At 39.8% G+C, this 15,370-nt stretch overlaps 1 protein-coding gene across 1 annotated transcript in view; it reads left to right on the top strand.

The window, feature by feature from the left end:
* The window catches only part of MYO10 (myosin X), a 158,146-nt gene that overhangs the window by 126,973 nt on the left and 15,803 nt on the right, over positions 1–15,370 (top strand). Inside the window, exons 20-28 of the mRNA XM_057390387.1 lie at positions 1,111–1,235; positions 1,378–1,492; positions 4,316–4,422; positions 5,396–5,605; positions 5,904–5,943; positions 6,366–7,268; positions 8,507–8,630; positions 9,902–10,145; positions 12,383–12,478. Of these exons, the coding sequence (XP_057246370.1) occupies positions 1,111–1,235; positions 1,378–1,492; positions 4,316–4,422; positions 5,396–5,605; positions 5,904–5,943; positions 6,366–7,268; positions 8,507–8,630; positions 9,902–10,145; positions 12,383–12,478 (1,964 nt within the window). The remainder of the gene's footprint in view (positions 1–1,110; positions 1,236–1,377; positions 1,493–4,315; positions 4,423–5,395; positions 5,606–5,903; positions 5,944–6,365; positions 7,269–8,506; positions 8,631–9,901; positions 10,146–12,382; positions 12,479–15,370) is intronic.

Here is a 15,370-nt window from a genome sequence, read left to right as displayed (position 1 = left end):
TTGATCTTGCTATCATTTCTGTCAGCTGAAGAACTTCAGATCTTTATGTGACCCATTAACTGTATCTGTGAGATCCAACCTCCTGAAGTTCTTCTTGCGAAATACTGCACACTGTACTCCAGCTCTGCAAATGGCCGTGGAGGAGGGTCAGCTGATGGTTTAAAGTGGATGATGATAATTCCTGGTGATGAACTAMATGGTGTGTTTACATGTGGTGGCATTTCCCTATGGGGGTTGCTTGTATTTTGCTAGGCAGCAATTAGTGCTGTCCTGGCTTTGCATAGCTGTGGCTGGGTTACCTCGAAGCATGGTGGAAACACAGGTGACCYGGGGGATCTCCGATGGGATGGGAGCATTCCTGAGGCTCCCAATGGCAGCACCATATGGATCAGTATTCATGGGTTTTCACAACTGAGTGGCTGTGGGATTATCTRTTTTCTAAAGGGAAAATGATGCTGAAAGAGCTGCAGGCAAACTAAGGGAAACTTACTTCAGATAAACAGATTTTTTTTTCTGTTTACAGAAGAGACTGTTCTACTGCTCAGAATAGTAATAAATATAARCTCTTTTAAATAGTGACATTTGATGGCAAACTTTCATCCCTATCCATAGCAGATAGTTGTCAATACACTAAATACTGAGTATGTTCTGTCCTTCTGGTTTTCACCTTCACCTTCTTATCCCCTCTCACACCAATGTATTTGCGTATCTTCAACATTTGGGATCATCTACAGAGACTTTAAATTCAATTGCTGAAGAAGTAAAATAGTCAAGTTTATAGCTGTTGACCTGTTAGCTGCCTGTGCTTCTTTTTGTTGTTTCTTCCTGCACTGCAATGGCCTGCAAATATGCATGAAATGGRAAGAGACAGTTGATTGGATTAAATGGCTGTAAATGCTGTCTGTGGAAATGATATTCTGTAATTACTCCATGATTTCCATTCTGTGGATACTTTCATATGCTCAGAACTGCTAATATCCTTTAAGACATTGTGTAGCCAGTTATTAGCCTTTGTGCATTTCAGGTTCGTACAATTTGCCCTTTCTTTATTTCCCCTGACATCTCTATCCATTGGTATTAAAATGGTTGTTTTGAACCTGCTCATTTCAGATGCCAGACCAGTTTGATCAGACAGTGGTGCTTAACCAGCTGCGCTATTCTGGGATGTTGGAGACRGTCAGGATTCGGAGGGCTGGTTTCCCAGTCCGGAGGCCCTTTCAAGACTTTTATAAAAGGTAAATACATGGACTTGTGGACTTCARATGTAAGTCATGTAAGTCAATATTSCTGTGCTGAGGAATAAAAGTAAAAAGAATCATATGGCAAGAATAGAACTTAATCTCTTAAATGAAGCAATAAATACTTTTTGGTTGCCAGGTATAAAGTCCTCATGAGAAACTTAACTCTCCCTGAAGATTTAAATGAGAAGTGTGCAGTCCTACTTCGTCAGTATGACAACACAAGCACTGAATGGCAGCTTGGAAAAAATAAGGTAAAATAACCTGACTGTGCATATTGTGGTGCCGGTGCATATGCAAAGCCGAGGGGACCAGATTCAGACTGTACAGCTGCAGAGATGTTGTTCTAATGGTCATTACTTCTGGCCCTAAAAGAAGCTGAGCATGTCTGTTGGTGCTCTTGAAACTCTTTGAGCAACAGTTTATGGTTGTGCTCCAGGTGTGTTTGCCTTCCTAGTCTGAGAGTCTTTTCCAGAGGTACATTAAACCTTGACATGTGTTCTACCAGATAACCTGGACTTTCCCCACAATGTTTTTTTTTTTTGCTTTTTTTTTATAAAAATCCAAATTATTTTAGAATAAATTAATGAGTCACATTTTAATTCAAGAAATAAAACAATCCAGGTGTTTTTTGCATGCTCATTTTGCAAGTTTGATTGTAGAAAACAGTTTTCAATTTGTGCTCTTGGATTTCAACAAATTATGTGAAAGTGTTGCAGCCTCAGGACAAGATTCCCCATTGCAGGATTTGAGATTAACTAAATACTAAAAGTTAAAAAAATATTTTAGTGCCATAAAGTAGCCAAAATGTTTTATAAAATCTGATTGATTTCTGTAGGAAATGCTCTTCCCTTCACCTTCTTATCCCCACAACTGGATGGTTTAGAAGGTTTCTTCCATTCCTCTGTATGCTCAAGGAGTTTCAGCTTTGTATTGGGAAAGCTTTTTACAGTTACAGTACAACTGTTCATTTTACAGTTTCTGTAAGAGGGAGAATCTGAAATATTTTGATGCCAATTGATGTCACCTTCCATCTCATTTTGGTAGCTGATGCCTAACAAATAGCACAAATACAAATRGTGGTGACATTCAGCTGCAGAGCTGGCCTGTGCATCCCATTCTGTTTCAGATGCAGCATGTTAACAGTGTTTATGCGTGGACCCTGGAGAGCGCTTTGGCATCTTAGGGACACATGTTTATCAGAAATCGTTTTAATCAATGGCTCATCAGGACTTGTGCCAGAGCCACAGCTCTCTTGTAACTTCTTTTACTGTGGCCTGGGCTCATCCTTCCCCAGGAGCTGTCTGCACATTTGTAAAAGACTTCATAAACAGGAGAAGAGCACAAGAGGACACTGATTTCAGACTGAGCATGGGATGAGATGCTATCTTACCCCTATATTATTTAAAAGGGAGGATAATGACATTTCATTGATTTTGCTTTAGTGTGTGGTTTTTTTCCCTTGTCTTTTACACCTCAAGCTGCAAAACACCTGCCTGGAAAAAGGCATTAGCCTGAGTTTAACATCTGTTTACCATCCATTTTTGTTCCAGAAGTAGCTGAATGCTTTTCTGAAGAATTTTGTTACAATTTTAAAAGCTTCTGTGTAGAGCAAAWAAAGATTGCCCACTGAGTGAAAGAGAAGACTTTTTCCATGAGTGAAAACTTTGTATAGGAAAAGCTGCCCAACTTGAACATTGAGACTTTGAGGCTTGCTGTGGGACTTCYTATGTTCCTTAGTTTGGGTAATTTGTGCTAGAAAGTCCCTCTCTAGCTTCATTCAAAACTCTCAACTGTGCCTCTCCTCAGGAGAGTAGCTTTGGCTTTGATGATGGGCTGTTTTTTCAAGTAAACACAGAGGATAAAACAGCTTCTCTTGCATTTAAACACCCCCAAAAGTCCATTGGATTTGTTGTTTTGGTTTTTTTTCTGGGTTTTTTTTTTTTGTGGGGGTGGTGAGGGATTATTTTGGTTGGGTTTTTGGGGTTTTTTTTTCACATTAAGAGAAAGCACACAGCACTTCAAGGATGCCTTCCTGCTTTTAGATGTCTTTGCWGCCCTCTTCCCTTAGCAGAGCCCAAAGTCCATGAGCTTTCCTCATCAYGGTGTTGTGGTGTGCAGCCTGGCTCTCATCCCCCATTATCAAAGTGTCACTGAAGTGGCTATTTCCAGCTGCCCATGTGTTAGGCAGCAGCATGCCARGCTGTTGTCACCTATAGCTGACACCAGCATACTTGGCCTTTAAAAAAGAAAAGTTGAGAAGAGCTGGAAAAAGCGCTGACAGCAGATAGCTCACCAGTGTGTGAGTGTGTGGTAAAGAGCAGATGTCAAGGCAGGTGGAAGAGGGAAGCTGCCTCCCACATGCCCCTGCTTGACTGCATGAGTTTTACTCATTTAAGGCAAAATAGGCAGTGATAGCTCAGTTTATGTCAATGCCATGTGCTAAAGCTGCCTCTAAGAGGCACTAGGCCATGCAGGTGAGTGATCCAGGTCAATGCCTGGAAGGGAGCCTGGGAAGCAGTCTGTCTGTGGTTGTGGTGGGATGTCTGGCCCCAGCAGCTCTCCCCATGGAACAGCAGGAAAATACAGTGGACTCAATGTGAACATAAAGGTGCTCTCATTTCTGCTTACTCTGCAGTCCTGCAGCAATGTCTTTGGAAGCAGCAAGGCTTCTAAGGAGTTGTGGAACCTGATGTGACTGTGAAAAAARTAAATTATTGGGGTGGTGTTTCTGCCCCTCTGATTGGGAAGTTCGTGCTAAGTCCTGCAGCTTCTTTGGCTTGTGTTACTCTGGTGGGAAAAGCTGTTTAATGAATCCAGTAATTAGGTTGCATTTAGAAAAACACTGCTCTTAATTAAAAGTTCCAATAGACTAATCTGACTCTTCCCACTGAAATCCAAAACAWCTRCAGGTGTTKTCTTTTARGAGGACTGCATTTTRTTATTTTCTTTTCTKCGKAGAAAACAGTACATTCTTCTCWGARTTCAAACCTGAGGCTTGGTGCTTGKACTGACCTGGCTCTCCTTTAAGTATGATGCTCACCAAAATTGGTTAAGCCAGGTGTTTTCTTCTGTAGGTGTTTCTCCGGGAATCCTTGGAACACAAGTTGGAGAAAGAGCGAGAAGTGGAGGTCACCAAGGCAGCAATGATTATCCGAGCACACATCTTAGGTTATGCAGCCAGGTAAGTGATTAGATGAGAATATTAATGATCAGGATTCGAAACAAATCGATGGATTTTGTCAAGGAGTTAAATCCTTATGACACAATTCTTAACTTTTTCTGGGCCGAGCATTCAAATCCTGTAAGTGGCTTTTGAAAATAGCAGCTGAAAATACCCATGAATAATGCAAAGTTTGAATTGTTTTAATATAATAAATAGGACAGTATGGAAATTTGGAGGTSAGCCAGTATACATCTGATTGTTCCATGGCATTAGATCCATGGTGGAGCTCTAGGTGGATGGCACCTAGTGGGGCTGCCCCAGGTTATCAGCAGAGATGCTGATTTATCTTGGTTTTATCATGGTAAGAAAACAGAAGGAAAATAAAACTAATCCATTCATTTCTTTGAGAACCAAGACATTAGGTTACTGATTAATGTTTCACTTGTTCACTTGGTTTCGTGCATTATGTGCTAGGTGGAATTGTTCATCCCATTTATTTGTTTCTATGTTTTTTCTGCAAGTCACTTGCAGACAGTTTAAGGAAGCTTGTTTGCACAATKAGGTAATTTCATTTCATGTGCATATTAGTCCTTTCTTATATTCTKACCAGAATGTTACTTAAAAACTACATCCCTTTTTTAATGACAGCTATCCTGCTATCCATGGTCTTTCTTTTCAGAGATGTGGGATGACTATGTATGTTCTTTCTCTRCATGTGTGTGCACACRCACAGAACTGTSTTTTTAGCAGCTCCTTGGCAGGGGCACAAGAACATGCAAGACACATGCATTTCCATAATGAAGACACAGTGCTGTCACAGAAATAAGAAAATCTTTCTTCTCAAAGGGACGAGAATGTGAACAACAGTGGGGAAACTATCACAGAGCTGAAACTGTCATCGGATTATTGCAGGTCACCATGGCAAGATCCTTCTCAACTGCTCCTAAGTTGCTTGTTTCGTTAAAAATTTGCTTCCTTTTTTCCCTCCCAGAAAGCGGTATAGAAAGGTTCTCTACTATGTGGTTGTGATCCAGAAGAACTACAGAGCATTCAGTGGTAGGAAGAAGTTCCTGTGCCTGAAGAGAGCAGCCGTGGTCCTTCAGAAGCAGCGGCGAGGCCAGCTTGCTCGGCGTCTCTACAGGGAGCGACTGGAGGAGAAGYGGAGACAAGAGGAGGAAAGAAGAAAAGAGGAGGAAGAAAGGTGCAGTCTGCTGTCTTACATCACTCTCCTGCCTGTCCACATTAGGTGTTGGTCTGAAAGCCTTTATTTCAGGCTATTCAACATGTGACTTTGGAAACCTTTGCTGCTTTTGCTAAAAGATGCACAGAGCTATCATGGTAGTTTCATATTCACAAACACAWTTGTGGTGATCTTATTTTTGGCTGTCTTTTCCATGTGGCAGATGATCTCTGTAAGCTGAGCTATTGCCCTAGCATAGGAATGTGATGAGCTTATGTTGATCCTGATCRACTGACTTCTTTTCTTCACTCGCTTCTAGGGAAAGACAAAGGCAAGAAGCAGAGCGTCTTGCCCAGCAGGTAAATGATATTCTTAATGCTTTCAGTCACCCTGTTTATTTGAGTATCTCAACCCRGCAATTAAAAAAATAAAAGGTACCTGTAGCATTAAAACTAAACTAATTACAGGAGCTGGTAGATAAAGCCAAAGGAAACTCAATGTAGTTGTTTRCATGGAAATTTCTTTCACCTCATGCTTCATTTAATTTCTGGCAAAGGTTGAATTTTCTGCACCTACTTGGACTTCCTCTGCTCAGCTATCTCTGAGTAAATGAAATCATGCTTTAATTTTTTCTTTCCTTTTCATTTCTTGCTGATATGAAAACAGGGGTCCTTTTAAATGGATGAGCCTGATGGAGTATAGTGCTTTAGAAATAAATTTTTAAAAAGAATCTTGAATTTAGGGACCTAATTTTATTTTATTTCATTTTATTTTTGTGCAGGCTGAAGAAGAGAGGAAGAAGCAGGAACTGGCTGCCATTCAGAAAGCCCAGAAGGAGGCAGAGCTGAAGCAGGAGGTGGAGAAGCAGAAAGAAAGCCGGCAGGTGGAAGAAATCCTTCGTCTGGAAAAAGAAATCGAAGACCTGCAGCGCGTGAAGAAGCAGCAGGAGCTGTCCTTGACAGAGTCTTCATTACAGAGGCTGCAGCAGCTCCGAGATGAGGAACTSCGACGGCTTGAGGACGAAGCATGTCGAGCAGCCCAGGAGTTCCTGGAATCTCTGAACTTCGATGAGATTGACGAGTGCGTCCGAAACATTGAGAGGTCTCTCTCCGTGGGCGGTGGGTATCCTGCTGAGCTGGCTGAACAGACTGGAAATGCCTGCAGTGAAAAGCCCAATTTTAACTTCAGCCAGCCATATCCTGAGGAGGAGGTAGATGAGGGCTTTGAAGCCGATGATGATGCATTTAAGGATTCACCCAACCCGAGTGAGCATGGCCATTCCGATCAAAGGACCAGTGGCATCAGAACAAGCGATGATTCCTCAGAAGAGGATCCTTATATGAATGATACTGTGGTGCCAACAATTCCTGCTGCTAGCGAAGCCATGGTCATACCTCCTGSCCAGGATACAGTGAGCCTCCACAACTCTTCAAGTGGTGAATCCACGTACTGCATGCCAGAAAATGTATCCTGCAGACCCCCAAATTCCGTGGAACTTATTTCTCCTGATGGAGATTATGACTACGACCAAGATGATTACGAAGATGGTGCTATTACTTCTGGCAGCAGTGTGACCTTCTCTAACTCKCACAGTAGCCAGTGGTCACCGGACTACCGCTGCTCGGTGGGGACCTACAATAGCTCTGGAGCATACCGGTTCAGCTCTGAGGGAGCTCAGTCTTCTGTGAGTACCATTGTTTTTATTATCTAATAATTGATAGGTGGTTTTTGCTTACTTTTTTTCCMCTGCTGTGCAGCTGTAGACTCACTGTAGCTGTTCTTAGAACACATTGTGTAGCTTGGTTTGCACCAAGCACTTAYGGAAACAGTGGTCTGTTGCCATCTAGATGCCGCTGGGGTGAGTGCATTAGAGACAGCTCAGGTGCTGTTTGCRGTCCTGGGCTTCTGCACAGATAGGGTTTTAACTGTTTTTAATGCAGCACTGTGTGTTACTTGCTGAGGAGCTCAGTGCACAGCAAAGTTCTTCTCTGTACATGAGTTTGGAGCTGGGGTACCAGGTAGCATGTTGGGGAATCGATTGCAGGAAAGCCAAATTTAGTTATGCGTGAAAGTTGCAAGAATATTGAAGAATAAGATGCTTGCAGAAGTCCCTGACTCGCCAGGCATATCTTGAAACTATTTGGAGAGTAAAGTTCATGCAATGGCAAATGTTTAAGTTATTGAGGCACGCACACATTCTGCAGGGCAATTTTTTTGTGCTGTTTACTGAGTATATTCTGTGGTTTCCTTCTACAAATATTTTTGAGAGAATATAATTTCCTCTACCACTCACCCAGTGCTTCTGTGAGGCTGGCTGATTGGGAAAGTGAAAAGGTATTTCAGCAACACTGACTTGTTTAGAAGGAAAACTTCAACAATAGCATGTCTACTGCATTTGAGGCAGTGATAAGCAGTCAAACAGCCATTGTGGGTGTTGGGATAAGTTTGACAGTTCTTGCCTGAGAAAAAAACACTTTTAGTGTTTCTGTTGAGGATGCCTTCCTGCATGACTCTGGATGTGTGTCAGATACAGAACAGAAATCCTGACTTTCTGGGGTGAGGGTGGAGGAAAGCTAGTACCACAGCTTGTGCAATGTTTCTTTTTCAGTACTTTTCTAAGCTGTTCCTCACAGCACTTCAGTGATAGGGGGAGGTAGCATAAGGTAGCATACCCTGACCATACTCTTGCAAAGGGGTAACATTCCTGAGCATGTACAAAGCTTTTTCACAGCTTTGATTTGTGTATCAAACAGTTCAAGCTGCAAGTTATTACAATGTACTCCCTYTGTTAGCTGGATGAAAAACAATGAGGAACCATGTCCTTCCAATACAAGATAAAATGTTTTAGCTCRAGACTTCTAAACCAACTTAATCTAAACCCTTTCCTGAGAGATTATGACCTTTCTTTCCTTTCTTGTGTAGTTTGAAGACAGTGAAGAAGATTTTGACTCCAGGTTTGATACAGATGATGAACTTTCCTACCGGAGGGATTCAGTCTATAGCTGTGTCAGCCTGCCCTACTTTCACAGTTTTCTGTATATGAAAGGTACTGGATGAATCAGAATTTGCTAAATAGACAAAATTACCAGAAATGTTTATTGTGCATTACACTCCAGTTCCTGTAGAGTTACGCTAATTTCTTATTTTTCAAAGGGTGATGGAAAAGTGACTTTATTTAATTTGAGCTGTTCTCAAGTTAAATTACTTGCAGTGGCTTACAACTAGTAGTGTTTTTCCCCTCTGCAAAAAAAACCAACAATATTTTGGGCTGCCTCTGTTTCATTCTTACATCTTTGCTGGCTCACAGACAATGGAATATTCAGTATAAATACAGAAAAATAACTCACAAAGGCAAATTATACCAAATTTTGAGAAAAGCTGATTCCTGCTCTCAGCATAGACAGCATTCTACATTGCTGAGCAATGTTAACAGACCTTAGTCGAATTTCACTTTGGATCTGGAAGACATGAAGAAGGTTACATGTAGCAAAGGGGTGTGAGAGACTCTCTTTAAACAGGAGTTCTCTGTTTAAAATTCTTGGGTTTATCTTCCGATTATTGATAGTAAATTATAGTGTAGCTGAATCTTTGTATAATTTTATCACTGCAATATTATCACCTTATTTTCCTGGAAAATAAGTCATGAGTATACACAGCACARTGTTTGTGTGAAAAATACTGCAGTCAACAGTAGCATGACTTTTTCTTTCTGACATAGCTAGCAGTCAGGTTTTTTGGGATGACAGGAGTATGTTGGTTTGGTTAAGGTTTTTATGACTATGATGTTACTCCAGTGCAAGGCATATTGCCTACTGTGTGGCCACACTTAGCTATGACTGGGCTCACACTGGTGTATTTCYGACTCTAAACACAGCTTTGTTGGGTTTTGTGGTTTTGAGTTACTTCAATCTTGTTAATGTCTAATAACCTGGAGAGAAGAAAGAGTTTTACACTAAAATTTTCTTAGATTAACACTGAAAAACCTTGAAAACAGTCTTAAAGATCATTCTCATGTACACTGATTTTTCAATCATGAATTATACATATGTATACGTACATGTAATTATATATATTCCATATATTATTGTAATACAAAGACTAACTACAGTTTATAATTTAAGAGTGTTTAGATTGACAAAAATATTGGTGGCCATAAGGATATGCAAAAATGAGGTTTTGTGGCTGACAGCAAGAGTTTAGCTGCAGTGTTGTTGGTCAGCACCCTCCAGTTTTGGTGGGGTCACAGCTTCTGTTTTATAATTTTGTTGTTTGCTTTAACTGCATATAAACCCATATAAAATTTGTCTCTTTTGCCAGGTGGTTTAATCAACACATGGAAGCGCCGCTGGTGTGTCCTGAAAGATGAGACCTTCCTGTGGTTTCGCTCTAAGCAGGAAGCACTTAAGCAGGGCTGGCTTCACAAAAAGGGGGGTGGATCATCGACGCTTTCCAGAAGGAACTGGAAGAAAAGATGGTTTGTTCTCAGACAGTCCAGGTTGATGTACTTTGAAAATGACAGTGAAGAAAAGCTAAAGGGTGCCATGGATGTTCGAACTGCCAAGTAGGTTTATATGGTTTTTTTGTTAGCCATGGTTTATTCTGATTACTTCTTGGGGCTTAACCTGGGAAGACATTGAGTGCCCTGCCTACAAACTGTGGGAATGCAAGCATGAGARTTTGTGTGGTGAAGTTAGTGAAAGCAAGTCTTGTCCTTAGTTGGCTCTCTCTTCAGTCTAGAGAGTGTTCCAGAGCTAAGCCAGTGCCAAATACTTCAGAAAGCTGCTGCTGTAATGAACCCAAGTWTGCTTTCTCCCAGACTAGAGGCTCTACTTAGTCTGTAATGATTCCCAAGGCAATTTGGGGCATGTTGCCAAGTCTGTAGCTGCAGGCAAACCCAGAATGAAGAGGGTGGAATTAATAGGCTCCGAATATATTGAAGTTCGCATGGGTCAAAGCTGAATCTTCTGTATGTATTTAGATTTTTTTTATGCTTTAAATAATTGTGGTAGTGTAGAAAAGTCTTCAAAATGCATATATTCATTAAAAATCCCAAATTACTAAACTTAATAACTTATATCTTATTAACTGAAGTTCCTTATGCCTAAGAATTTTATGCTTCCTGAAGCATGCATAAATAAGGTTCTTTACTGGATGATATTTTTCCTTCTAAACAATTTAGGATTATCTACCTAATTTAAAAATTAGAGTCTGCTAACATTAGTAGTCTCATTWCTCTATAAAGTGTACCTGAGCTTTCATCCAAAGTAGAGAAAAACAGAAATGGTTTGTAACACTCTGTTCCATTTTTGTAATCTGCAACTATCCACTTTATTTTGTTACTTTAACAGCGAGCTTAAACTAAATTGAAATCTTAATCTTTGCTTTGGCAGTCCTGGCTTGAGCCTGATTCCAAGTAGGACAGTAAATAGTTTCAGTGAGAATCCTGACTTGCTCTTGAAAAACAATGGGCTGTTGGCTGTCAAGTAAATCTTTGATTAGAAGCTAAAGATTCCACTTTTTTTTTTTTTTTTTTTTTTTTTTGTTAAAACTGAATTTGATTCTCTTTCATGTACCATAGCATTTATTTAGCCTGTTTTTCTAAAATGTTGATCTTGTTGTTGTTATTACCTCATTGCTTCATTGTCTGTACCCTGTAGAAATTCTTTGCTGAATGTGCCTTTAAAATGGTCAGGCAGAGGTTACTGAACCTGGTTTGAACTGTAGGTTCAATCAATGACTATTTGTGTATAAATCAGGTGAAAGAAAGGGTACWTATATTTTAAGAACTGTGTTTCATAAGAAATAAAAATAGCTTTTCTAGATAATGTTAATATTTACTGAGTGCATTCCTAACCTATAGTGCAACTCACTGTTTCACCACTCTCTRTTAGGGGCCCTGTTCAATTTAAAAAATCTCAGCCTGATTCACTTAAAACACAGAACAGGGAGGCATTCAATTGGACACTCTTACTGGGAGGGAAGGAATCCAAAATAAAGGAAAACAGTACAAAATTATAGCTTTTTGTGTTGATAGCAGATAGATCATCCTCATGAGTCTGTTAAGCTTGTTTCTAGGACAGAGATTTATGAGAATAGTATTGTCGATAACGAAATATAGGCAGTTAAGAAAATAATTAACTTCAGATAAATACAACAAAATAGCAAACAGGAAATTAAGTTTGTTTCTTAAGCTATAGGGAAATCTAATGTAATTCTTCAATTATTGCTTAAAACCTTGTGCTRTTTGGTTCACAGTTGGTTTTATATCAATACTTAGATGCCCAAACGAAAAATTAGAAATCTGTAATTTTTCAGATATATGTATTTGGCATTGTCTTTATGCTGACTCATAACCACACAGAATCACTAATCCAGGTTTTGTTTGCTTTCAGTCTTCAATCTTCAATAGCTTTCTTTTTACCATTCCAAGGATCACTTGGTTATGCAGTCAAATCAGAAATTTATCCATTTCTCAACTCAGTTATCTTTACCTCTCTTGAAGTTTGATAATGCTTTGCTTTTTCTTTAGTTCTTGTTAAARTGGTAACAGAATAGTCAGTTTGGTATAGTGACATTCATAATAGTTTGGATATTTGTACTGTGTAGGCAGAAAACACAGCTTTAGTTTGATGAACTAATACTATGTCTGATAAATCACGTTGTGAGTCTTGCAAATGAACCTGATGAAGACTGACTGCTCTTGTTTTAAGTATCAGTAGTTTGTGAGCTTCTCAGAACAGAGTTTGCARAATGTTGACAATCTATAATGCTCAATCTGGGTGTTTTCCTTTTTTTCAGAGAGATTGTTGATAACACAGGCAAAGAAAATGGTATTGATCTAATAATGAGTGACAGGACATACCATTTAATTGCTGAATCTCCTGAGGATGCAAGGTATGTAAATCATCAGGCCTAACTTCTTTTCCTTTTTTTTTCCTTTTTAACCTCTCTGCCATTCTGACTTTGGATTGTCGTTAATTTGTTTGACCACTGTCACAAAATATTCAGGCTGTGTTAAACACGTTCCGTTCAACACACTTTTCAAAAGGCCTGCTGAGGAGAAAACCTTGTGGCAGGCAATTACTGGGAAGAGCCAGATTGCCAATGAAAATTTGCCTAGAATTTGGCTCTTACCCATRTGTTACTAGCAACTTTCTGAAATGCAGTTTGTCTGTAGAGAGGCAGTTGTTAGCTACGGATGCTTGGCTTGTGSATTACCCTGCTGTGTTTAGCTGCATCAATCAAATCAATATTTGAGGCCCTGTAGTCTGCCTGAAGTGAAGCACTTTATTGTTAGGGGTGGGATCTGTTTGTCTTAGAGGAAGCTAAAATGTTTTCAGTTAGCAGTTGTGATGCAGTCACTGTATTTTAGAACAAAAGCGTATTCATGTAAGAGAAGTGTGTAACACAGTGCCTCCCTTCCTGCATATTTGAAAAGGGTCTTGATTTGTTGCTAAGGGATCCATATCTAACCWTAGGGGGAGGCAGGTAGGTGAGGAGCAAGTCTGACTGGTCAGATCAGTTGTAGAGCATCTTCAAAAAAAAAATCCCCATGCTACAGTTCATGCAAGATAATAATATGCTTGCCTATAAAATCAAGCATTTAAATAAAGTTAACTTAGTAATCAAATCTTATTACCCATTGCCTAGCTGCCCCAAGGCCAGAATATGGGATGCCTTTGTCAACATCACTGGGCTACTTTGCTCAGACAACTCAAAAAGTGTTTTGTATTCTGTTCTTTGTAAAGGTAGAGCACCTTCCTATATCATAGGACCCTGAATGCAGATGCAGATGTAGCAATGAAAAATCTTTCCTCATCTTTTTAGCTATCCCTAAAGTTATCCTTGAAATAACTTGGGAGCTTTCTAACAGTAGCTGTTAAGATTCTTGTGGGATGTAAGCATATTTTAAAACGAAAGCTTAGCTAAAGGCTCTTCTACCAGACTTGTGTACATGCCCTAGRGACCAATAAGAAATTATCAGCACGCAGACTTACCTGTTGCCATGCATCTCCTTCATTTCTTTCTTAAAGATGGAGGAGGAGACACTATGCTCTCTTGTTTATACATTTAATACATCCAGGTTAAATTACCTTTTACCAGTGTATTTCATGTTTCTTTTTTCTTGTTCATCCCAGAAGACTTTATGAGGGAGATGTGTAAGGATTTGCAGACAGGCTTAAGTCAAAGCCTTGTTAACAAAGCATTGTGAAAAGTGAAATCTGAATCATTGGGCTTCGTTTGGTCTGCCTCTGCTATTGAAAGAGATTTTGTACCTGGGATAGATCAGGATCTGAGCTTGATTTTTGTTCAAATGAAGATTAAAAACCAAAAAAAAACATGGCACAGGCCCCCAAAAGAGGAATTACTATTTTTGGTCATGGATGTGTATTTGAAGAAAGAAGTAATGCTTCAAAGGGCAGCCATTGCTGAGGGTTTGTTCCTTTCAAATCCCTAGCCTGTCCTTTTCAGTATTTCTGTGTTCTGGGACTGAACAGCTGAAAGACAAAGGATGCCTCAAGAGGGAAGAAAGCAAAAGTAAAGTCTGTCTTTGTCTTTTTGCCATGATTAATTTCATTTTCATTGCTTACACGAAGATTTCATGAAACCAGGAAAACTGAATTGTTCTTTAAAATCCATTCATAAATTATCACTAAATGTGCACACAGTGCTATGAAATCTTTTTTGTAAATTGAAATGGAACTTTCACATTTAAATACATTTGCAATTCCTGAGCCTAGAAAGGAAAGCTTAATTTAATTGTGGGAATTTTTTAGTAGATGAGGCTTAGTTTTCTTCAGTTTCCTCCTCTCGGGATGACAGTTTCCCTCCTTTCTTAGTGGCGTTGCCTTACATCCAGCAAAGTGTTAAGCACAACCTCTCTGTGGGTGCCTCTGAATCTTAAAAAAAGAATCATAACTAAATATGTTCTCATCTGCCTTATGGTCTGTCACTCTCARTCTTTGTTTTTCTTCATTGCTTGTGCTGTTTCTAATAAAAGCCTAAGCCAATAAAAAGGACTTAGGATATGGCAGTGATGGTACTGTTTGACAGCCCACACAGTTTTTCTCAAGCTATTTTAGCAGTTCAGTTTCCTGAAATCTACATTTTGGGGAACAGTTGGCTTCTGAAGGCTGGAGTTAAGGAGGCAGCTCTTCAGTGTCCTAGGCATAAATGCCATGACTAAGAGCAACTGCAGAAAAGATAATGTCATGTAAGTCCAGTAGTTTTGCATGTGTTTCCTCAACACCTTGGTGGCAGAGGAACCTCTGCAGGAAAGTGAGGAGTTGTTTTAAAGGCTGGGCTTTTGAGCCCTTTGAAAACTTGGCCCCAGGTGGTTTTCATTAGAATGGCAAATTCATATATCAAAGAATGGCATTCAGGAACCTGTTGAACAGGCCCAGATTTTAGTGGGATTCCTTAGAGCAGTTAAGCTTCATCATATACAAGTGCCAGAAGGATTGAGGTTTCCCAGAAGCAGAAGGTGTGGTTGAAATTAAATCMATTTGCAATTGCTGCTCAGGACTAGGGGCTGCAGCCCTGGAAACCTCTCTGCCACTTTTCCTGTTGTGGATATGTRCAATGCCACTGGAGTGGCACAGATTTGCTCATCCTTCCAGCAGCTGGATTTTTCAATGATTCATAGAAAACAAATTTATTTTACTCTTTTTCCCCCTCTCAGTTGTGCTTCTACAGAGAACTCAGTGGACTTGGGTGGTCTTTGCAGAAGTATGACTGTAAGAAATTACTACCAGTCATGCTATAAATGTAGCACAATTTATAATG

Source organism: Malurus melanocephalus, unplaced genomic scaffold (assembly GCF_030028575.1).
Source record: "Malurus melanocephalus ecotype Western Australia unplaced genomic scaffold, MMel_1.1 scaffold_25, whole genome shotgun sequence".
Lineage (NCBI taxonomy): Eukaryota > Metazoa > Chordata > Aves > Passeriformes > Maluridae > Malurus > Malurus melanocephalus.
Note: the sequence above shows the minus strand (reverse complement) of the source record. Positions and strands in the feature narration are given on the sequence as shown.